General features: G+C 37.3%; 1 protein-coding gene across 1 annotated transcript in view; it reads left to right on the top strand.

The window, feature by feature from the left end:
- The window catches only part of PPA1 (inorganic pyrophosphatase 1), a 32,919-nt gene extending 8,774 nt beyond the window's left edge, over positions 1 to 24,145 (top strand). The window contains exons 3-11 of the mRNA XM_076010072.1: positions 5,053 to 5,106; positions 5,942 to 6,061; positions 8,320 to 8,406; positions 9,692 to 9,818; positions 16,405 to 16,532; positions 17,058 to 17,143; positions 21,555 to 21,624; positions 22,672 to 22,714; positions 23,796 to 24,145. Of these exons, the coding sequence (XP_075866187.1) occupies positions 5,053 to 5,106; positions 5,942 to 6,061; positions 8,320 to 8,406; positions 9,692 to 9,818; positions 16,405 to 16,532; positions 17,058 to 17,143; positions 21,555 to 21,624; positions 22,672 to 22,714; positions 23,796 to 23,827 (747 nt within the window). The 3' untranslated portion in view covers positions 23,828 to 24,145. The remainder of the gene's footprint in view (positions 1 to 5,052; positions 5,107 to 5,941; positions 6,062 to 8,319; positions 8,407 to 9,691; positions 9,819 to 16,404; positions 16,533 to 17,057; positions 17,144 to 21,554; positions 21,625 to 22,671; positions 22,715 to 23,795) is intronic.
- Positions 24,146 to 24,595: the final 450 nt, after the last annotated feature.

Genomic DNA, 24,595 nt, shown 5'->3' with positions numbered 1-24,595 from the left:
CTGCCTCAGCCTCCCAAGTAGCTGGGATTACAGTCATGAGCCACCGAGCCCAGGCCCATTTACTTATAACTTAGAGTATGTTTTTCTATAATCATATAACCAACTTTACAGCCAAAGCCTAAAAGTAAGGGTTAAGAGCTGTTGTCACTTGCTAGAACTGAATAAGGTAAAATCTTGGAAATATTGAAATCTGGTACACTGTTTCAACAGCACCTTTATGGGGAAGCACTTTTTAAAAAATTTTTTTAATTTTTATTTTGTTTAGGGACAGGGTCTTGGTCTGTCACTCAGGCTAGAGTGCAGTAGCTCAGTCACAGCTCACTGTAACCTTTAATTTCTGGGCTCATGGGATTGTCCTGCATCAGCCACCCAAGTAGCTTGGACTACAGGTGTGAGCCACCAAGCCTAGCTAATTAAAAAAAAAAATTTTTTTTATATACAGGATCTTGCTCTTTTGCCCAGGCCTAGAGTTCAGTGGTATCATCGTAGCTCACTGCAACCTCAAATTCCTAGGCTTGAATGATCCTCCAGCCTCAGCCTCCCAAGTAGCTGGTACTACAGGGGTGTGCCACCATGTTGGATAATTTTTTGTTATTTTTTGTAGAAGTGGGGTCTTACTCTGTTGCCTGGACTGGTCTCAAACTCCTGGCCTCTAGTGATCCTCCCACCTTGGCCTCCCAAAGTGCTGGGATAAAGGTGTGAGCCACCACGCCTGGCCAAGGGAGCATTTTTTTTTTTTTTCAACACAGAGTCTTGCTCTCTTGCCTGGACTAGAGTGCCATGGCATCAGCCTAGCTCACAGCAACCTCAAACTCCTGGGCTCAAGTGATCCTTCTGCCTCAGCTTCCTGAGTAGCTGAGACTACAGGCATGCACCACCATGCCTGGCTAATTCTATGTATATTTAGTTGGCAAATTAATTTCTATTATTTTTTTTTGAGTAGAGATGGGGTCTCACTCTTGCTCAGACTGGTCTCAAACTCCTGACCTTGAGTGATCCTCCCGCCTCAGCCTCCCAGAGTGCTAGGATTAAAGGTGGGAGCTACCTCGCAGGGCCTAAAAGGAGCATTTTTAATTAACTATGTGAGTTCTTCTGATAGGGATCTTAACTACTCTAGAAGTTCCCCCAAAATAATAATAAAAATAGAGCTATTCTTGATTCGTATTAGCTTCTTGCTTTATGTCTAATCTCTAGATGAATTTAGAAGAAAATTTTATCATTGCTGTTTTTCTCCAAATTTTATTACAAAACAATAAGATTAAAAAATAGGTGGTGAGATCAGAGGGTGATTTTATTTCTAAGTCTGGTATTTACTTGATTTCTGATGTTATCTAGAGAAATGCATGATGAGTCAACTTAAAGATGCTGATTTCAGCTACTTGTGTTACTCTGCAATACAGCTCATCATATTCCCTAGGTCCAGGGTTGGAAATGGATCATAAGTCATGAGGGGTTCATAAGTCTCTCAATAAAGACACATATAACTTTACTACTGAGGTTCAGAGATGGGATATAATTAAGTCAAGAGTATGTTATATATATATATATATATATACTTAACTACATTAGTATTAGTCTACCAGATTGCCATAACCTGTTCATTAGTGACTGACTTGTCGGACTACTGACCTGGTCCACAGGAACACTACCCAGTTTGGAGATGAGGCCTATCCTTCCCATAACTACCGTAATATTTATGTTTAATCAGTGAAGCTATAGGCCTAACCAAGATATGGGAGATATTTCTTCTATCCCTGAAATTCTTTTATTTTAAATCTTTTTGATTAATGGAATGGTACAATTTAGATTTAAGTTTCGAATTTCCTTAGCATCTGGATATCAACATTCTTGACTCCTTGATGAAATGATTATAAATCTGGGAAGTGAGATTGACTCTTATGTTTCTGACTTTGGGAAGTCAAAGCTAAAGCTATAGTTTGCCTTTCTCCTTATAAGGCACAGGCTTATCAAAATTACCCCTCTAGGGATACTAACCTCCTTCCTTTCTCTAGAACTATAAACAGAAACCTGAGAGGTTTGATGCCAGAGCAGACTGGCAATCCAGAGTATGGTCTAAGTGGAGAATAGAGTTCTGGGAAGTCCTAACAATGGGGATACACATCCAGAACAAGATGGGTCAAAAAGAAAAAGAAACAAAAACTAAAAAAAAAAACAACAATGGGGATAATAGGAAAATCCAGTATTGAGCTAACTAACGGTTGAAACCAATTGGGATTAAGGAAAGAAGACATGAATTTGTAACTGGGTGGTATTATATTTCTAAAAATCTTATCTCAGTATTTTTAAGTATGTAAACACTGGAAATATGGCCGGGTGCAGTGGCTCACACCTGTAATCCTAGCACTCCGGGAGGCTGAGGCGGGTGGATTGCTCGAGGTCAGGAGTTCGAAACCAGCCTGAGCAAGAGTGAGACCCCGTCTCTACTATAAATAGAAAGAAAATAATCGGCCAACTAATATATATAGAAAAAATTAGCTGGGCATGGTGGCGCATGCCTGTAGTCCCAGCTATTCTGGAGGCTGAGGCAACAGGATTGCTTGAGCCCAGGAGTTTGAGGTTGCTGTGAGCTAGGCTGACGGCACGGCCCTCACTCTAGCCTGGGCAACAAAGTGAGAGTTTGTCTCAAAAAAAAAAAAAAACAAAAAAAACCCACACTGGAAATACTAGAATGCATAATGTTTTAAAGTAAAAGATTTTTGGCCAGGCATGGTGGCTTATGCCCATAATCCTAGCACCCTAGGAGGCCGAGGTAGGAGGATCGCTTGAGCTCAGGAGTTTGAGACGAGCCTGAGCAAGAGTGACACCCGTCTCTACTAAAAATAGAAAAATTAGCCAGGTGTGCTGGCATGTGCCTGTAGTCCTACCTACTTGGGAGGCTGAGGCAAGAGGATTGCTTAATCCTAGGAGTTTGAGGTTGCAGTGAGCTATGATGACACCACTGTACTCTACCCAGGGTGACAGAGGGAGAATCTGTCTTGAAAAAAAAATCAAAAATTAAGTAAAAGATTTTATACCAATGGAGTAACTGGTTGAATTTCTCATATCAACCACACTGATAAAATCCTAAATATTACTATTGTTCACCTAGTGGCATCTCCTTGAATTGTAGCTTAGGAGAAGTAAGTTGTTCTGTAGTGATAGTTCCTGCTAAAAGGTAGTCCCTACTAAAGTGTGAGAAACCCCCCTTTTTAATATTAAAATATTTCAAAACATCCCCCTTTATGTTATTGAAGGAGAAAATAATGTCTAAAGGCTAGTACAAATTCATTGTTTTTAAAAATGTACAGTAATTACTATAGCATCTATATGCATTTGAAAATGTGCTAAACATTCATTTTATAGACTAGTCGCTCACCTAGGTTTGTGGATCCCAAGCTGTAGCCTGTGGCCTACAAGGTAGAAGTACTTGGTTGGGAGTTAAGTTTATTTTGTGCACTGCTAGTCTTTGGAGCCTGGAAAAGTATCTGGTGTGTTGTAGTGGTGGTGCTCAGTAAATATTGTTGAAAAAAATAAATGTATTGACTCTGCAGCTTTTTGCAGGTATACCTTGCTGGGTTTAGACCAGCTTAGTTCTAAAAAGCACTGTTATAGTTCTGTTTGCAGTAGAGTTCTCTTACGTTTTCTGATGGATATTCTTTTCCTTCCCATTAATTACCTAGGTTTGTGGTATTAGGTAATGCTGTTTTAAGGGTCTGTACATATTTAATTCTATTAGAGTGTTCAATATAGTTTCCAAACATTGAATTAGTGATTTCAGCTCTATTTGCTATTTTTTTCTTGAAGCAATGTATTCATTTGGTGGCATTTTCTTTTAAAATTAATAACCAATCTCCTTGGCTTGCCTCTCAGTTAATCTTTCATGTAGTAACAGCTCCATCTTGTGAGCTTTGAAGGTATTGCTGCAAAAAGCTTGTAAAGCCCTGAGTTATTCCTGCATCACAGACCTACAGATTTTTCATTTTTATACCAGAGAAGTGGTACTAGATAGACGCAGTTCTTGAAAACTTCATGGATAAAGTGAAATTTAATCAAAGATTGATTCTGAGGTTTCTTACCCATGAACAATTCGTGTTATATTTTCTAAACCATCTGGTTATTGCTTTAGAGGGATACAGGGATAGAGTAGTTTATTCAGGCTTGGTAATTCATGCCTGTAATCCTAGCTACTCAGGAGGATGAGGCAGGAGGATCACTTAAAGCCAGCAGGTTGAGACCAGTCTGGGCAACATAGCAAGACCACGTCTCTTAAATAAATAAAAATAAACAAATAAAATTAGCTGGGTGCTCAGGAGGCTAAGGTGGGAGGGTCCCTTGAGCCCAGGAGTTTGAGGCTGCAGTGAGCTATGATCAGGCCACTGTACTGTAGCCTGGGCAACAGAGCAAGATCCCATTTCTTAAAACGAAAAAAATTTAAAACATACAGAAAAGTTACAAGCAAACATACAATGAGCAACCATATACCTAGCACCTTGATTTCTACAATTAATGGTTTCCTATAATTGCTTTATCCCTTTATCTGTCATTCTATCTTATTTTATTTATTTATTTATTTTTGAGACAGAGTCTAACTCTGTTGCCCGGGCTAGAGTGTTAGAGTGCTGTGGTGTCAGCCTAGCTCACAGCAGCCTCAAACTTCTGGGTTTAAGCAATCCTTCTGCCTCAGTCTCCCGAGTAGCTGGGACTACAGGCATGTGCCACCATGCTTGGCTAATTTTTTCTATATATATTTTTAGTTTGCCAATTAATTTATTTCTATTTGTAGTAGAGACAGGGTCTCGCTCTTGCTCAGGCTGGTTTCTAACTCCTGACTTTGAGCTATCCTCCCACCTTGGCCTCCCAGAGTACTAGGATTACAGGTGTGAGCAACCACATCCGGGCTATCTTATTTTTTTGATGCATTTTGTTGAAAGCCCATTGACTTCAAAGATCTGATGCAATGAATAGTTTAATTTTGGAAGAAATAAGATATGCTTCCTGAAATAAGAAAACAAATTAGCCCCTATGACTCTCATTTTCTCTTTGTTTTCCCAGGATGTGTTCCACATGGTAGTTGAAGTACCACGTTGGTCTAATGCAAAAATGGAGGTAATGTTGTGTCTTACATTGATAGTAAAACTTAGGATGTTGGTTTTGATCTAGCCACAATGATTCACTCAAGACTAAAACATCTGAACTCCAAGGTTTTCCCTTGTCTGGTCCCAGTCTATTTTTCTGTAGCATCTCCCATTACCTGCCTGTCTTCCCTCTGGGCTCCAGCTAAATTCAACAATTTGTTATTTGCAAAAATGCTCCAAACTTCCTTTCCTCATACCTTTACTTCCAATATTCCAAAAACCTAGAATTACCTTTTTCTTCTTCATTCTCTTTAAAGTCCATCACTGATTCCTCCTTGGTCAACACAGCTGAAAATAATCTTATTGAAATTTTTGTTACATTTTGTTAATGTCTTTCTGATGACACCTAATGTAGTTATCTTTTTGTTAGGGATATTTATTACATATTTTATATCACTTAATTAAACTTTTTGACAGTAATCACACTTTGCATGTAATAGACAATTATTTGAATAATTTTAAGTGATTTAAAGGAAAGCTGAAGTTGGATAATATTTATTTTGTCCTTTTAATAATCTTCTTATTTTTATTTCACAAACGTTAGTATTCCTGCTAATTATAGTTTTTGCTTTCTGGAATTAGTATGTTCTTTTTTTCCTTCTTGATAGTTCCTACATACCTCAAGTAAGCTTAATAGCTTTCCACTTAATGGCTGATTATGGAAACACCTTCATTATAAAAATAGTAGGAATAAATGTATCATTAAAGTGGAATTAGGGGGCATGGATATCAAAATTCATTTCCTTGAATCCTTATTTGAATAGTATGTCACATCCAAATATATGATTTGAATTTTTTAATTTCAGATTGCTACAAAGGACCCTTTAAACCCAATTAAACAAGATGTGAAAAAAGGAAAACTTCGTTATGTTGCGAATTTGTTCCCTTATAAAGGGTATATCTGGAACTATGGGGCCATCCCTCAGGTATGTCTCTATGCAGTTGTTGAAAATGTACTGTTTTAGCTTACTAAAAATTGGCTTACTGCTGTTAGTAAAAAGATTTAAACACCTTCAGAGACTTTTTGTTATAGTATATTTTAAAAACTTAAAGGTAATTAACTCATTTTAATGCTTACTTAAATAACTTACTTTCAAGATAAACTGAAAGGTAAATATTTATAATGCTTAAATTCAGATTTGAAAGCTTATTTTCTGAAATATTTCTTTTTTTCTATCTAGTGATCATAAGCTATATAAATTCATTCTTTACAAAGTGAGTGGCCAGTCTGTTAAATAGAGAGTGTACATTAGTAATTAACAGCACTGATTTTTGGCATCAGACCAGGGTTCAAATGCCAAGGCAGCCACTTCCTAGCTTACCTCACTTTCCTCCCTTCTTTCTCTTTGATACATTAATATCTCTTCCCTGAGATCTTAATAGCACTTAGTTCATACAATTATTGTGAGGAATAAAGCACTTAGTACCTAGCACACACAAGTTCTTACCACCGTTTACTTTTATGAGTCCTGATTCCTTCTTTAGGTCAAGCTATTTGTGGTAAAGTAATGAGGGGCTCTTGTTAAACAGTCAACCCTTTGAGGAGGGGGTTTATCTGCATTGTTTACTAGTTTATTCCCAGTACAATGCCAGTATGTAGTAGGTTCTTATTTAATATTTGAATGAAGAATCACTAGAATCATGTTTATTATGAATAAATGACATATACTTAATTCAGGTTTGGTTAGGCCTTATGATTTAATGCTATAACAATATTCAATTTAGTTTTTTCCTGTTGATAAATGGTTTGTTTTGGTTTTTTTTGAGACAGAGTCTTGCTCTGTTGCCTGGGTTAGAGTGCCATGGCATCAGCCTAGCTCACAGCAACCTCAAACTCCTGGGCTCAAGCAATCCAGCAATCCTGCTGCCTCAGCCTCCCGAGTAGCTGGGACTACAGGCATGCGTCACCATGCCCGGCTAATTTTTTCTATATATATTAGTTGGCCAATTAATTTCTTTCTATTTATAGTAGAGACGGGGTCTCGCTCTTGCTCAGGCTGGTTTTGAACTCCTGACCTCGAGCAGTCCGCCTGCCTCGGCCTCCCAGAGTGCTAGGATTACAGACGTGAGCCACCGCGCCCAGCCTGGTTTGTTTTTAATTAACCATTAACTCTATTAAATGGAATCTACTGTGAAATAGCCTCTAAGTTACTAGAACATAGATCAAAACTCACCTACCTTGTTAGGTAATCACAAAGTCGTTAGTCTGCCTTAATTACAACACATTACCTTGTACTTCAATCAATTTAGTGTTTGACCTTGAAATAGTGTCCCTTTCGAAGAAGATTGCTGAAATACTCTTCTGTCAGTTGGATTTTGCTTCATTAATATTGACTGTTGGATGTGGTCTTCCTTTATGGTCCTTCACTTTGATCTTTTTGCCTTTACTCCAGCTGAGTAGGCAAACAAATCCAAGTAATATGTTCTGGTTGGGAGAAAAAAGAGCCAAAACAACAGCTACATTTTAAACCTGACTTCCTGGCAAGCACGGGCTATGAGTTCCTTTGTGAGATGCTCTGCAAGGACTCTCTGGCTTGCAGTTTAGCAAGTAAATAAAGCCAGCAATTTAAAGCTTCAGAAAATCCTGATTAAACTTTTCAGTCTTGGCTTCTGGTCAGCGATGATACTTTTACCATCAGAACATATTTCCATTTTTAGTTTTACTGCCTACCTACCTCTGTTTTGGAATTTTATGATAAAGAAAATCTAAGCCTGGTATGGTGGCTCATGCCTGTAATCGCAGCACTCTGGGAGGCTGAGTCAGGAGGATTGCTTGACATTAGGACTTTGAGACCAGCCTGAGCAAGAGAAAGACCCTCTCTCTATGAAAAATTTGCAAGACATGGTGGTATGTGCCTGTTAGTCCCAGCTACTGGGGAGGCTAAGGCAGGAGGATTGCTTGAGCCCAGGAGTTGGAGGTTGTAGTGAGCTGTGATGACACCACTGCACTCTAGCTGGGGTGACAGAGTGAGACTCTGTCTAAAAAAAAAAAGAAATTATTGTGTGTAGTTAAGATTGTTAAGTGCTTAAATGTGAATAAAGAACTAAAAATGAGAAAAAATAGCTAAAGATACATATATTTGCAGAAAGACTCATGAGATTATCTGTTAATCTCTCAACATGAGCCACTTTGTCCACAGCGTGTATGGAATGATAAGCGATAAGCGTTATTTATTTTTTTCAGACTTGGGAAGACCCAGGACATAATGATAAACATACTGGCTGTTGTGGTGACAATGACCCAATTGATGTGTGTGAAATTGGAAGTAAGGTAATGAAATCTGAGATTTTTTTTGTAGTGTTAAAATGATAATAATGTTCATACTTTTAAAAATATTGTGAATAAAATATATGAATTTTAGTGAAATAATGATGTCTCTTTGGGTGATAAATTAAAGGCTTTTGTTTCATTCTAAGTATTTAAATGTTATAATTTGTACACTTAAACCTAGTCTGGAAAAATGTGTGTTTGTATGATTTGAACATATATATGGAAGAACTGGACATGTTCTCCATTGCTTTAGAAGACAGATAATTATTCCTCCTGAAGCAGGCATTAAAAAGAAAAGAAGGCAGGCTGGGCATGGTAGCTCACGCCTGTAATCCTAGCACTCTGGGAGGCCGAGGCAGGAGGATCACTCGAGGTCAGGAGTTCGAAACCAGCCTCAGCAAGAGCAAGACTGCGTCTCTACTAAAAATAGAAAGAAATTAATTGGCCAACTAAAAATACATAGAAAAAATTAGCCAGGCATGGTGGCACATGCCTGTAGTCCCAGCTACTCGAGAGGCTGAGGCAGGATTGCTTGAGCCCCAGAGTTTGAAGTTGCTGTGAACTAGGTTGATGCCACGGCAACAGAGTAAGACTCTGTCTCACCAAAAAAAAAAAAAAAAAAAAGAAGGCAGATAATTAGTCAGTAGGTGAAGGGTACCAGGAGGCAAATTTCATCTCAATACATGGCAGCAGGCAATACTTTCCTGCTGATTTAGAGTGATCAGTGAATTGACCCAAACTAAATAACCTCGTGAGTTGGAGACTTACGTTAGGGATTCCTCTATTAAGTAGGGTTGCCCTAAGGTTCCTTTTATAGTTATTTCTTTATGATCACTCTCAGGTTCAGAGAAATAGTAAACAAAGCTGTAATGACTTTTTTAAGTCATAAAATTTTTAAGTTATCATATGAATGACTTGCTTAACTAAGTGGCTTTAATAAAATATAAAGAAAGCACATTAAAATATGGATTGGAAACTATAGAGGACTTATTCTTCAGTATAATCAATAGTAATGTTAAAAACATTAAGTACCTGGAACTATGTTACTGATTTTCTTATGACCTATAAGAAAATAGGACCTATAAATCCTGTTTTCAACCTTAATGTTAAAAGAACTGATGAAGCATTTACTTATCTAGCTTTTAAAAATTTACTTAAAGGTGCAAGTTTCAGGTAAGTTTGCAGAACTTGGCATCTTTCTTATTTCCTATTATCCACCAAGTAAAACTTTTCTTTCAAAGTTTCCTTTTGTGGTGTTGTTCTGACTTTGGTTATTGACTCTCAGGTATGTGCAAGAGGTGAAATAATCAGGGTAAAAGTTCTGGGCATATTGGCTATGATTGACGAAGGGGAAACTGACTGGAAAGTCATTGCCATTAATGCGGATGATCCGGATGCAGCCAATTATAATGGTAAGACAATTTGAGGAGTTCACAGCCATTCTCATTATATCTAAGCACCACCAAACCTCACCTGTATGATGGAATTGTAAGCCCATGCTATTGAAGGATGGAGAACCAAAGAATTTGACAAAGCATTGTTATTTCTACTACTGAACTTAGGGTAATTAGCTAAGGAAACTTTCTCCTTCATTCCAGGAAAGAAAAAAGTCTAGTAGTTTGAGTTTACTGTTTTTTCCCCTTCTCCTTCCCCATATACTAGCACTTAGTTGCTATGTTTATTTTTTTAAAAAATGTTTAATTGGGATATAATTCACATACTCTAAAAGTCACCATTGTAAAGTATACAATTCAGTGGTTTTTAGTATATTCACTAAGTTGTATGATACAACCATTACTACTGTCTAATTTCTGAATATTTTCATCATCCCAAAAGGAAATCCTATATCCATCCATTGGCAATTGCTCCCTGTCCCCTTTCCTTCAGTGCCTGTCAGCTGCAATCTGCTTTCTGTCCCTACAGATTTGCATATTCTGAACATTTCATGTAAATAGAATCATATAATAGGTGGCATCTATGTCTAGTTTATTTCACTTCGCATAGTGTTTTTGAGGGTTCTTCCACATTGTAGCATATATCAGCACTTAATTCCCATTTTTTTGGTGGTAAAATTCACCATTTTAGCTATTTTTAAAAATACATTTTGGTGGCAATTTAATACATTCACAAGGTTATGCAGCCATTACTACTAGTTTTAAGTCACTGCCTATTTCCTCCTTCCCTCAGGCCCTGGCCACCACTAATTTGCTTTTTGTCTATGGATTTGCTTATATTTCATATCTATAGACTTGTATAGTGTGTGATATTTCGTGTCTGGCTTCTTTCACTCAGTATAATGTTTTCTGGGTTCAGCTGTGTTGTGCCACGTGTCAGTACTCCTTTTTATGGCTGAATTTCATTCCTTGTATGACTATGCCACATTTTATTTATCTGTTCATCAGCTGATAGACATTTGAGGGTTTTTTTTGTTGTTATTATGAATAAAGCTGCAATGAACATTCCACAAGTTTTTGTGTAGACATATGTTTTTAATTCTCTTGGGTATATATGTAGGAGTAGAGTTACTGAGTCTTGTGGTATCCATGTTTCACCGTTTGAAGAACTGCCAAACTGTTTTCCAAAGCAGCTGCACCGTTTTACATTCTCACCAGCAGTGCAAGAGGGTTCCAATTTCTCCACATCCTCACCAGCACTTGTCATTTATCTTTTTGATTTATAGCCGTCCTAGTGGATGTGTCTTTATTGTTTAGTTATAAATGTATTTTATATATTCTGGTTACTAGACCTTTATCAGGTATGCTTTGCCCATATTATCTTCCATTCTATAGATTGTACTTTTATTTTCTTAATAGTATCATTTGAAGAACTCGACTTTAAAATTTTGGTGAAGTTCAGTTTATGTTTTTTCTTCCATTGCTTGTACTTTTGGTGTCATATCTAAGAAACCATTGCCTAATCCAAGATCATGAAGATTTATAACTTAGATTTCTTTCCAAGTATTTTATAAATTTAGCTTTTACATTAAAGTCTTTGATCTATTTAGAGTTAAGTTTTGTAGATGGTGTGTAATAGGGGTCCAGATTCATTCTTTTGTATGTGGATGTCCAATTGTCCCAGCAATGTTTGTTGAAAAATCTTTTCTTTCCTTCATTGAATTGTCTTGGCATCCTTGTTGAAAATCAATTGACCATAAGTCTGTTAGCTAGTGCTATAATTTGATTGTCTGAAGTCCTTTTAGAAAAAGCAATGGTTATACCTTTTAACTCCATGTCTAATTTAACTTGACTATTTTTATATTAACCTTCCTTCTAGTTAATGGTCTAATCTATTTATCTAGTTATTGAATTAATCTTTTCTTCCCTATCCCAAATGGGTCCCACTGGGCTAAAATCAAAGTGTCATTCCATAAACATGAATATGGGGGGGTGTCAGTGAGTTGCATTCCTTCTGGATGCTCTAGGGAAAAATGCATTGTCCTGCCTTATTCAGCTTTTAGAGGCTGCCCACATTCCTTGGTTCATGGCCCCTGTGAGTGCCAGCAATGGCAGATCGGGCCAGTATATCACTGCAAGCTTGCTTTGTGTCACAACTCCTTCTCTAACTCTGACTCTTCTGCCTTCCTATTCTACATTATAAGGACCTCTATGATTATATTGGGCCCACCCAGATAACCCAGGACGATCTCCCGATTTTAAGGTCAGCTGATAAGCAACCTTAATCCCATCTGCAACCTTCATTCTCCCTGCCATGAAACATAACATATTCATATTATCTGGGAACTAAAAGATGGACATCTTTGGAGGGGCCAATATTTTACAACAGGTGATAAAACTATTCTGAATGTCACTGCAATGGCAGATATATGATATATACATTTGTCAAAACCTATAGAACTTTACAGTAGCACAATAATGCCATCCCCGCCAAAGATGTCCACCTCTTAACCCCTGAAACCTGTAAACACGTTGCCTTACAAGGTCAGTGGACTTTCAGATATGATTAAGGTTAAGAACCTTGAGATGGAGAGAGTATCCTGGATTACCCAGGTGGGCCCAGTCCAGTCACATGAGTCCTTGAAAGCAGAGACCATTTCCCAGCTATGGGCAGAGAGAGATGTGATGGCAGGTCAGAGAGGTACAACATTGCTGGCTTTAAAGATTGTGGGGGGGAGGGGTTAGGGTGGCCACAGCAATGGAAAGTGGGCAACCTGTAAAAGCTGGAAAAGGCAAAGGAACAGATTCTCTGCTAGAGCCTTCAGAATTAAGTACAGCTCTGCCGACACCTTGATTTTAGGCTGGTGACAACATGTAGAACTGCTGACCCACAGAACTCTTAGATAATAAATTTGTGTTGTTTTTAAGCCATAAGTTTGTGGTAGTTTATTATAGCAGTAATAGATAAGTAAAAACACACAGTGAAAGGAGTGGACCTTAATGTATGCAAATTTTTTAAATGTCATTTACAAGGTCAATACCAGAATGGAATGCAAACTGTGACAGAAGGATCTAACTATGTTAAAAATGTATGAGATAACCCTCACCAAAGGAGATGGGGAGAAAAGGTTCTAAACTAAGTAACTTTAGAAATGAGTGGAGTCAGTAAGACTAAAGGCAAGAAAACCCACACATAAACATTGTATTCTAGTTGGTAAAGTTGTTTCTCAGTGGAGTACAGGTTGACAATTCTGTCAACCTATACACTATACATGTATACTGGATTTGAACAATGAAATAAATGGATAGAAGATGGTGGGAACAGGTTTCTCACTGTTGGAATGGGAGGTTATAGATAAGCAAGGAGGTGTGGCTAGAATGATCCATGTGGTGATGGATTAGAGTTGGAAATATCAGTATGTGTTCATCATTATGGAGTCAGATGGATACGTAGAGAAACACTTTTAGATATGTATGTATATACAGATCAGGAAACACACATATGTTTCTTTGTTCTGTCAACTGAGAGCATAAAAGACCATCTCAGTAGCAATGAGCACCCCTGACACCTGGATCTTGGTTTCTAATACCATTCTACAATAAAAAGGAACCAAGGCTCCTTGGAGAAATGGCTGATTCTAGAGCTGGGACAGGGAATAAGATGAGCCTGGAGCATCGTGTAGTTCTAGGAAGTAAAGAATGCTCTCAAAAAAGAGTAGTGATGGGAGTCTGTCAAGGGGACACACAACTGAGAGAGCTCCTGTGGCCAAAGCTGGAACAATTTGGGCAAATCAAAATAAAGTAGTATTAGCTGCTAACCCAGAGTGTAAATTATTATAAATATCCATGAGTCCATATGGACAAAAATAAATATTGAATAAACAAATAGGGGAGAATAGACAAATCTCTAAGCAGAAGAATTTAAAGTCATTTATGTTGATACTTCACTCTCAAGGTAGAATGTAACTCCTCACTCCTTCATTGTAGGTTGCACATAGTGACTTCCTTCCAAAGAGTACATTGTAGAAGTGGGAGAGGGGAGAATGGCTTTATAATAGAGAGACCTGACAAACACCACCCCAGCCGGGTGGCCAAGGTCAGCACAACAGTGATCAGAGTCATCTGTTCCGTGAGCAAGGTGTTAGTTGGAGAGGGAAAAAAAAGTCTTCTTGAGAACATGCTCCCTTAAAATGAGATAATATATATTTGCATGTGTGTGTAAATTTGTTGAAAAAGGACTGGAAGAACACCAATTCTTTAATAGGGCAGTGATGAGAAGGATGAAGAGAGACTTAATTTTTTGTTTCCAGATACTTCTGCTTTGTTTAAATTTTGTACAGTGAGAGTGCATTCATACCATCTATCTGTTAACTACTTAATGGTACAACTCTGATTCTATTGATCAATGTGTCCATTTTCACATGTGCTACTCACACAGGAGAATACACTCTAAGTGCCGTGCTCTGGCCATGATTAGTGAAGCCAGTCGCATCTCTATGTCAGCACTAATTTGCTAGAATGTTTTTTCCCTGCAGTAGGTGTTATTGGCAGCCCGAACGCCTTCTCTGAGTGGCCCGTCGCATAGTGCGAGTAGTACACAGCTTTCCCTAAGTGTCAACCTAAAGCAGTGTCTGTCTGTCCATACCATAGCTTGCCTCCTATGCCGCTTTTCCATTTGCTGTCCCTAAGTTGTATCCTTTATAATAAAACAGTAAACTTAAGTGTTTTCCTGAGTTCTGTGAGCCATTCTAGCAAATTATGGAATCCGAAGAAAGGATTGTGGTGACCTTAATTTATAGCAGGTTGGTCAGAAGTACGGGAGGCCCAGGATTGCAGCTAACATCTGATGTAGGGCAGTCTTGTGAGACTGAGCTCTTTAACTTATAGGATCTGATGCTAACTCCAGGAAGATAGTGTCAAGATCGAATTGAAGTATTGGATACGCAGTTGGTATTGGAGAATTAGAGAATTGGTTGTTGGTATTGGAAAACACCAGTATTTGCATTTCAGATTTCTGGGTTTTTAACTTATTTCTATATCAGCTGACACATTTTATGTCAACTATAAATTCTTTGAAATTTATCAGTGTTTAAATATTTCCCAATTCATTCTGTAAATTTTCCATACTTTTAGTGGTATTATAATCAAATAAATGCATGATGTTCTTTAACTATTAATATGTAGATCTTAAATTGGACTGAAATAATATTATATGACTATAAATAAGTTTCTGTTGAATGTAATTCCTCTTTCCAGTAATACTTTTACTGATTAACACTTGTACCTTCTATTTGCTTGCATTGAGCAGGAGGTTGGTCATTTAAAGTTCAGTTTGATGACATTGAGGCTAGAAGATGTTGCTGATGGCTGTTCAAAAAAATTTTTTTTTTTTTTGAGAGAAAGAGTCTTGCTTTGTTGCCTTGGCAGGAGTGCAGTGGCATTAGCCCAGCTCACAGCAACCTCAAACTCCTGGGCTCAAGTGATCCTCCTGCCTCAGCCTCCTGAGTAGTTGGGACTACAGGCGTGCACCACCATGCCTGGCTAATTTTTTTCTATTTTTAATAGAGACAGTTGTCTTGCTGTTGGTCAGGCTGAGGTGTAGTGGTGCAATCATAGCTCATAGCTCTCTGTGACCTTGAACTCCCATGCTCAAGCAATCCTCCCGCCTCAGCCTCCCACAGTGCTAGGATTACATGTGTGAGCCACCATGCCCGGCCAGAAACTTTTTTAAAGTTTTTAAGCAGCACACTTTACTATTGGCCACAATTAAAGCATTGTGATATAGAATGCCTATACTATCCAGCAAAGTCTAGTCACATTTTATTTGTAACCCATCAGTGGATTTCAGTCTAATTCATTTTTTTTTACTTTTCTTATGTAATGAGATATGATCCTCTGAAATACAGGCTCCACCTGTCTTTTTCAGTATCTTCTACCCTTCTCATGAAGTTATACACACTTGACAAACTGGTTCTTTAATTATGTAGCCACCAGTCATTTCTTCTTATCTAATAGAAGTTACTATCTTGCCGATTCTTCTCTTGGAACTTAGTGTCAGAGCTATTCTAAGAATCAGATGATTGGCCGGGCGCTGTGGCTCACGCCTGTAATCCTAGCTCTTGGGAGGCGGAGGCGGGCGGATTGCTTAAGGTCAGGAGTTCAAAACCAGCCTGAGCAAGAGCGAGACCCCGTCTCTACTATAAATAGAAAGAAATTAATTGGCCAACTGATATATATATAAAAAATTAGCCGGGCATGGTGGCGCATGCCTGTAGTCCCAGCTACTCGGGAGGCTGAGGCAGGAGGATCGCTTGAGCCCAGGAGTTTGAGGTTGCTGTGAGCTAGGCTGACGCCACGGCACTCACTCTAGCCTGGACAACAAAGTGAGACTCTGTCTCAAAAAAAAAAAAAAAAAAAAAGAATCAGATGATTTCCTTTTAATGTGTGCGGGTTCTCATCGCAACATAATGTGGTTAGTTCCAACGTTTTCTTGAACTTTTTTCGGTAAGCCATCCACCACCACAGCTCTCACAAAGTAAGTACTTGATATTTTTGTTGAATGCATAAATAATTACTTATGCATCTTGAAATCTGTTACTGTTAGATATTCACGATGTCAAACGGCTGAAACCTGGCTACCTAGAAGCTACTGTGGACTGGTTTAGAAGATACAAGGTTCCTGATGGAAAACCAGAAAATGAGTTTGCTTTCAATGCGGAATTTAAAGATAAGGTAATGTGTCATTCAGAACTTTACCTTTAGGCCTATTTGTGTTGAGACTTATAATTTAGCTGTATTATAACCATCTAAAGATGCATTAAACAAAAGTCTAAAGACATAAGATAGTCTTGGCATTTTTGTATTCTTTTAAATGTTCTCCCATTTTTAACCAATGAAAGTAATTCAGGGCCAGGCACGGTGGCTCACACCACCATCCCAGCTCTTTGGGAGGCTGAGGTGGGAGGATCACTCGAGGCCAGAAACTCAAGACCAGCCTGGGCTACATAGTAAGACCCTGTCTCTACAAAAAATTAAAAAAACTAACTGAGCATTATGGCATGAGCCTGTAGTCTCAGCTACTTCGGAAGCTGAGGTGGGATGATTGCTTGAGCCCAGGAGTTCAAGATTACAGTGAGCTATGATTGCGCCACTGAAAGAAAGTGACTCAAAAAAGACAAAGTATCACGATTTGGGAAAATGTTGATAATAGGAAAAGAACTCCTTTCTATCATTATAATGCATCTCTTCAAATTATAGGACTTCACAATGGATATTATTAAAAGCACTCACGACCATTGGAAAGCATTAGTGACTAAGAAAACAGATGGAAAAGGAATCAGTTGGTAAGTGTTAACTCTTCTTTGCAAGTTTAACAAACAAAGCAAACTCCAAAGGTTTTAATAATCACAAAACACTTAGATACAGCAGTGCCCCCCATCTGTTGTTTCACTTTAAATGGTTTCAGTCACTTGAATCAACCTTTGTTTGAAAATATTAAATGGAAAATTCCAGAAATAAACAATTAATAAGTTTTAAATTGCATGTCATTCTGAGTAGCATGATAAAATCTCACGCTTCCTGCTCTGTCCTACCTAGTGTGTTAGTCATCCCTTTGTCCAGCATATCCGTGCTTTATAGGCTACTGACCCGTTAGCATCTTAGGAGCCATCTTTGTTGTCAGATTGAAAAGATATAGCATATGTAGGGTTTGGATGATCTGCAGTTTCAGGCATCCACTGGGGATCTTTGGAACGTATCCCCTGCAGATAAGCGGGGATTACTATTGATTTTGTCAGTCAGCGTTCAGGTGAGTGGGAAGGTAAATACATGAACTAAAAAAGTGCCCATAAGATACTTCCTGAACAAGTACAAACTAAAACTATAAAGAAAGAAGACAGCAAGATCAGAGCTCTGTGAGGGTAGCTAGGCATGCTGCTTCGTGCCTGTAAATCCCAGCACTTTGGGAGGCTGAGGTGGGAGGAGAACTTGAGGCAAGGAGTTCAAGACCAGCCTAAACAACATAGGCCCAATCTCTACAAAAAAACAGAAAACTTAGCCAGGCATTGTGGACCTCGCCTGTAGTACCAGCTGCTTGGGAGACTGAGGCAGGAGAATTGCTTAAGCCCAGGAGTTTGAGGTTGCAGCGAGCTGATGACACTCTGGCCTGGATGACAGAGTGAGACCCTATATCAAAAAAAAAAGGATCATATGTTTTATGATTTTTTTAAATTTAACACTATATTATAAACATTTCCCCATGTTATTAAAAATGTAATATTTTTATAATATAGCATTCCATCTTTATATAATATTCCATTTTACGGATAAACCTTTTTTTACTGATTTTTTTTTTTTTTTTTTTCTTTTGAGACAAGAGTCTTGCTTTGTTGCCCAGGCTAGAGTGAGTGCAGTGGCATCAGCCTAGCTCACAGCAACCTCAAACTCCTGGGCTCAAGCAATCCTGCTGCCTCAGCCTCCCGAGTAGCTGGGACTACAGGCATGCGCCACCATGCCCGGCTAATTTTTTCTTTTTTTTTTTTCTCCAAATTTGCTTTATGTAATTGGGTGGATATAAATTAATAAACAGAAATTTAAGCAAGATACATGTAACAATTTAATGGACCTGATAATCTAATTTCTTTCAAATTTATCTTGAAGTCTTTCCATCATGGGGCTCAGAAGAAAATTAACCAACATATGGATACTACGGTTGAATGTCAAATCTACAAAGCACTTCTAAATTCTTCTATAATGCAATTATGACGAACCTTCACGATACTTGAATTTTGTATGTAGAAAAGTGTTAGAGTCAAATATCCAACTCAATATAAAATAATGAGAAGAAACTTCTGATTTGTTAGATTGAAACTGCTTCTCCTTTTGCTAATGAATGATTTTTAGCTATAATATCACTGAGCTCAACAAATAAGTCACCTTTGAGTACATAAGGAAAAATCAACACATGCTAAATGGATAAAACATTACTACTACATCTTTACTAAACCAGCTCTACCTCTAACACTTTAGAAGCTTAGAGATTTAAAGTATTCTTACAGTAACTGCAAGAAAAAGATAAAGGAGAAATTCCTTCTTTTTTAAGATCACAACTATGAAGTCATGTGGTTATACAAATTCTGCATTTTTGTGCAAAACATGAAACACATTTATCTTTATTCTCACTGCTTAGTCTTATCAGTAAGCTAGCAGGACTTAATAGATACCTTTCAAAGAAACAGAGACTGAGATGTGTTTTATATAACATCAATAACCTTAGCACTACAGTAATGAGAGATGCAGTATCCTTTTGCTATGGTTCAAGATAAGAGGAGGTCAAAGGAAAGAGAAAAAATCAAAATTGTTACAACTGAGAAGCTACTTCTCTTTAAGTTTCACCATGGTGCCACCTTCATTTTGTACATAAACATGGTGGCATAATTCAAGCTCAATAAATCAAAATTCTTAATATTTAAAATTTACCTTGACTTTCAATTATCACCATATTAACAACCAAAATAATTAGATAAAACACATAGGAAAGAGTAATGTTAAACCCCACTTTACTAGAGTTGGTTTCTTGACACATTAACTCATTTTTTATAGAAAAGGGATAGTGCATCTCGGTTTGCTTACAAGCTAGGAGATCACTTTGAATTCTGCATTTCCTAACTGCAAACGGAATATAGCACTTATAACAGGTTATAAATAAACCGGTTTTCAAGCATAGAGCCAGCCCCAACGATAATAATACACTATTTAAAAAGACCTAAGGCAATGAATTCCATTTCCAATGGAAAAAAAGAACTGTGCAAACAAGCTTAAAACTACTTTTTTTGTGCCAGTGTTATAAAATGTAGCTTTTAATAAAACCTTGACCCAAATGTCAGCAACTTGAGAAAAGAATTTGGGTGGTAGGGCAAAGAAAAAAGTTATTTCATTTAGGAAAAATAACCACTATCTTTTCCTAATCTTCAACACACACAATTTAAACATATACAGCTGCTGTAACACTTTACACAATTCCTATGTACTGGAGCAATAAGATCTAAATACAATTATATTTTTAAACACTGGGTCAAGGCTTTACATAAAAATACCCGGCTAATTTTTTCTATATATATTAGTTGGCCAATTAATTTCTTTCTATTTATAGTAGAGATGAGGTCTCGCTCTTGCTCAGGCTGGTTTCAAACTCCTGACCTCAAGCAATCCACCCGCCTTGGCCTCCCAGAGAGCTAGGATTACAGGCATGAGCTACCTCGCCCGGCCCTGATTTTTTAATTGACATAATAATTATACATATTCATGGGATATATAGTGATGTCTTAATATGTATATATAATGATCAGATCAAGGTAATTAGCATATCCATCATCACAAACATCATTTCTTTGTGTTGGGAATGCTCAATATCGTCTTCCTAGCTATTTGAAACTGTATAATATATTATTGTTAACTATGGTTATACAGTGTTTATAGAACACTAGGACTTATTCCTCCTATTTAGCTGTACTTTTTTATCCTTTAACAAATCTCTCCCTATTCCTTCCTTACCCCTACCCTTCTCAGCCTCTATTATCCTCTATTCTACTTTTTCATAAGCCATTTTTAATAACTCCTTATTGCTGGACATTTTGGTTATTTCCAATATGATAGACATATTTGTAAATCATTTTAGTCTTGGACTAGATTTTTAGAGGCAAAATTTCTCTGTTAAAGCCTATGACCTTAAAGGTTTTGGATACTATTTACTAGATTATTTTTCAGAAATGCTGAACCAGTTATTATTCCTGCCAGGAGTGTCAGTTTCAGATTTCTCATCAGCAGTATAGGAACTGATTTTTTTTTTTATTGTTGTTCATTTTTTCCAATTAGGAAAGGTATGTTTCTCATTTTAATTTGCATTTCTCAGCTATTTCGGTGAGAATTATAAAACAGATTCTTAAATCTGAACTTGCTGGCTGGATGCGGTGGCTCATGCCTCTGGGAGGCCAAGGTGGGAAGATCAGTTGAGCTAAGGAGTTTGAGACCAGCCTGAACAAGAGTGAGACCACATCTCTACTAAACAAAAAAAATTAGCTGGGCATCATGGTTGTGCCTGCAGTCCCAGCTACTTGAGTGGCTGAGGCAAGAGGATTGATAGAGCCCAGGCGTTTGAGGTTGCAGTGAGCTACAATGACACCACTGTATTCTACCCAGGTGACAGAGCGAGACTCTGTCTCAAAAATGAAAAAATAAAGAATCTGAACTTGTTAAGATACTTGAGGCCAGGTGCAGTGGCTCACTCCTGTAATCTAAGCACTTTGGGAAGCTGAGGCAGGAGGATTGCTTGAGGCCAAGAGTTTAAGACCTGCCTAGGCAACATATTGGGACTCCATCCCTAAAAAAAAAAAATTTTTTTTTTAATTAGCCATGCATGGTGGTGAGTGCCTGTAGTCCCGGCTACTCAGGAGGCTGAGGCAGGAGGATTGCTTGAGCCCAGGAGTTCAAGATTGCAGTGAGGTATGATCATGCCACTGCACTCCAGCCTGAGTGACAGAGGAAGATCCTGTTTTAAGACAAACAAACAAAATACTTTAATAAAATTGACCATAAGAATAGTTGTACTTTGCCACAATAAATTATCAGAATATTTAAGTGAGAAAGCTTTCAACTAAACCAAACTTAATTGTCATCTGATCAAACATCTCTAACTTACTTATTTTTTTAACTCTTGAGAGAATTTTTTCTTATGACTTCTCTCGTTTCATTTAATAGCATGAATACAACAGTGTCTGAGAGCCCCTTCAAGTGTGATCCCGATGCTGCCAAAGCCATTGTGGATGCTGTACGTAAAAGTTTCCTTTAAAAAGAAAATACCTGGTGGCTAAAATATGGTGCTAAGTTGGGAGAAGTACTTGTTTCAACAAATATTTGAGTACCTTCAATGTGTATATTACTGTGTCTTGAAAGACTATAAAGTCAAGACTATAAAGTCTTGAAACTAGAACCATAAACACATACAAGTAGACATTTGAGGGGAAAAGCTGAGGAGTGGTCCTAGTCAATCAATCATGGTAGTGTAATTTGTAAAAATCAAAATGATTCCAGAATATACCAGGTAACCCAAGTGCCTATTACCTATCATAAGCCATTTTCCACAAAAGAACCAGTGGGAATTTACTTGACTTGGTTATAGCAAGGACTAAGGAAGTTATCAAATTTTGGGTACCATTACAGGAATGGTTTATAAGACTTTCATGTGAGGTAGTAAACTATTAAAAAGCAATCATGTTGTTTCTGTACTATCTTTAATGATCTGATTTGGATTAACCAAAGGACTGAACTAGATCACCTTAAATTATTTTCATTTACAATATTAAATAAGGAAAGCAAAAGAAAATTAGGTCTGACTTTTTCCTGCCCCATAAATGGGATATTACAAGGAAAAAAGAACAATGTAACAACGAAGTCAGTACATTTAGAATTATCTTTCTTTATGTATGAATCCTGACAAAGTTGAGATAAATAAGAACAATTGGAAGGAAAAGCCAGTGGCTAACTGTTATAACTTTTCAGTGAGAACACTTTGCCCGTATTTTACATATGGGTATATATATAAAATCATTATGTATGCATAAGTCTTTTTATTTTTTTATTTAAAAAAAAATTTATTATTTTCCTGTGTATCATTAAAAGTCAAGAGGCTGGAATTTATTAGCATCTCTTAGCAGTAGAGCAAACCTTACATTGTTCTATATGTTATAAGTTATTTTTAGAGCCTAAAAGTTGGGATAGTTTTCTGTTCAGATTCTTTCAAATTTTTGTCAGCATACTTTTAAGCTTTTCCCCCCCCCCCAGGATTAGACTGATATATTTTAATATTTTATTTTAGCTACCACCACCATGTGAATCTGCCTGCACAGTACCGACAGATGGTAAGATTCCAGTAAAATTACATTAAAAATTACATATATATATGGGGGGATTATGTATATCAACTTTATCTTTAATTGACAATCAGTTGTATATATTTATGGGGTACATTGTGATGTTTTGATATATGTTTGCAATGTGGAATGATTAAATCAGACTAGTTAACAAATCTGGCACCTTACATACTTATCTTTTTTTTTGTGGCGAAAACATTTAAAATCTATTGTAGCAATTTTTGACATATACAGTGCATTATTATTTGTTGTGGCCACCATTCTGTGCAGTAGATCATCAAAGTTTGTTCTTCCTATCTGTCTGAAACTTTGTACCCTTGGATCAATATGTCCCCTTCCCCCATTCTCCAGTCCCTGGCCACCGCCATTCTACTCTCTACTTCCATGAGTCCAGCTTTTTAAGATTCCACATATAAGTGACATCATGCAGTATTTGTCTTTCTGTGCCTGACTTATTTCACTTAGCAAAATGTCCTCCAGGTTCCATGTCATATATATATTTTTTAACGTACCACATACATATGAAGAGAGAGAAGGAAGGGGAGAAGAGAAACATTTTTAGAGTTCTGTAGTGTACTTGGGAAGAAAGATAGGCTGCTACATACCACCTTCAGTGCCACACTCCATCATAGTAGTTCCCCACCTGTGACCCACTGTACTCCTGTGAGTTCCATGGACATGCCCCGAGGACACTGGGAGGAACCCCGAGGGGGCTGGGCTCTGCATCCCCATCTGGCCACAGGCTGCTTCACCCAAAAAACAGTTGTCTCCCACTTTAGATGTTAGAATTCTCTGTAAGGTTTTTCTGGTAAGAAAAGGGTTCTGCCACTTTAAAAACAAGTTTGAAAATTACACTATACAATAGCATCAAGAGTAAGGACACTGAAAAGAAAACACTGACAAGTTATCTGCCTTTACTGCTTCAAAGCTTTCTATGTATGTATGTTTGTTTTAAGGTAATTCATTCATAGTAGGATCCATTAAAGTAAGTACATTAGTCTTTGTTCTATGTTGGGTGCAATTTTTTTTAACAGAGAATCTGATTTGTTTTTCTTTTCTCTGAATGCAGTGGATAAATGGTTCCATCACCAGAAAAACTAATGAGATTTCTCTGGAATACAAGCTGATATTGCTGCATCCTATTCGTCTGGAAGTATTAGATGTAAAAGTAGTAGCTTTTCAAAGTTTTAAATACATAGAACTCATCTAATGAAAGCAAATTCTGCTGTGACCAACCCAATATATTCAGAATGTTATCAGTCTAAAGCGTTTTTCATATCTCCACTAAGATAACTGTAGCACATGCTTAAATATGAAACAGTTGTAATTTGGGAGTCATTTGTGAATAGATATACAAGAAGAGCACATATGGATGTATATGTTTACTATGTGTTAGGAAATAAAATTATTTTGCTGAAACTTGGTTTAGGGTATTTTTATTTTAATCTGAAGCCAACATTACCAAGTAAGTATGGGTACTTTTTGGTGTTTGTTTTCTATTGATAGTATTATAATTCAATTTTATAATTATTAGATAAAAACTAACATTATTTTTAGGAACCTGAGAGTAAAATTATAATTATAGTACTCTTAAAACTATGCTCAAGTACTCTTATAGTACTCTTAAAACTATGCCTAAGTCCTGGCATCACATTCTAAACCAAAGCTTTTTAATTTATATCATAGTAGCAGAAAGTACAATGTTGCTCACCCTTTGAAGTTATATATTAATAGTTATTTTTTTACTTTTTTAGTCAACTAATTGGACCCTTAAGTTATTTACATTATATTCTAAGGTATCAACCAAAATAGCTTTGTGGTTAAATTCATGGTGTTTGGAGCTGGACACACCTGAGTTTGAATCCTGGC

The sequence above is a fragment of the Microcebus murinus genome, chromosome 14, assembly GCF_040939455.1.
Source record: "Microcebus murinus isolate Inina chromosome 14, M.murinus_Inina_mat1.0, whole genome shotgun sequence".
Classification (NCBI taxonomy): Eukaryota; Metazoa; Chordata; class Mammalia; order Primates; family Cheirogaleidae; genus Microcebus; species Microcebus murinus.
The sequence above is the reverse complement of the archived record's forward strand: the minus strand, read 5'-3'. Positions and strand labels throughout refer to the sequence as shown.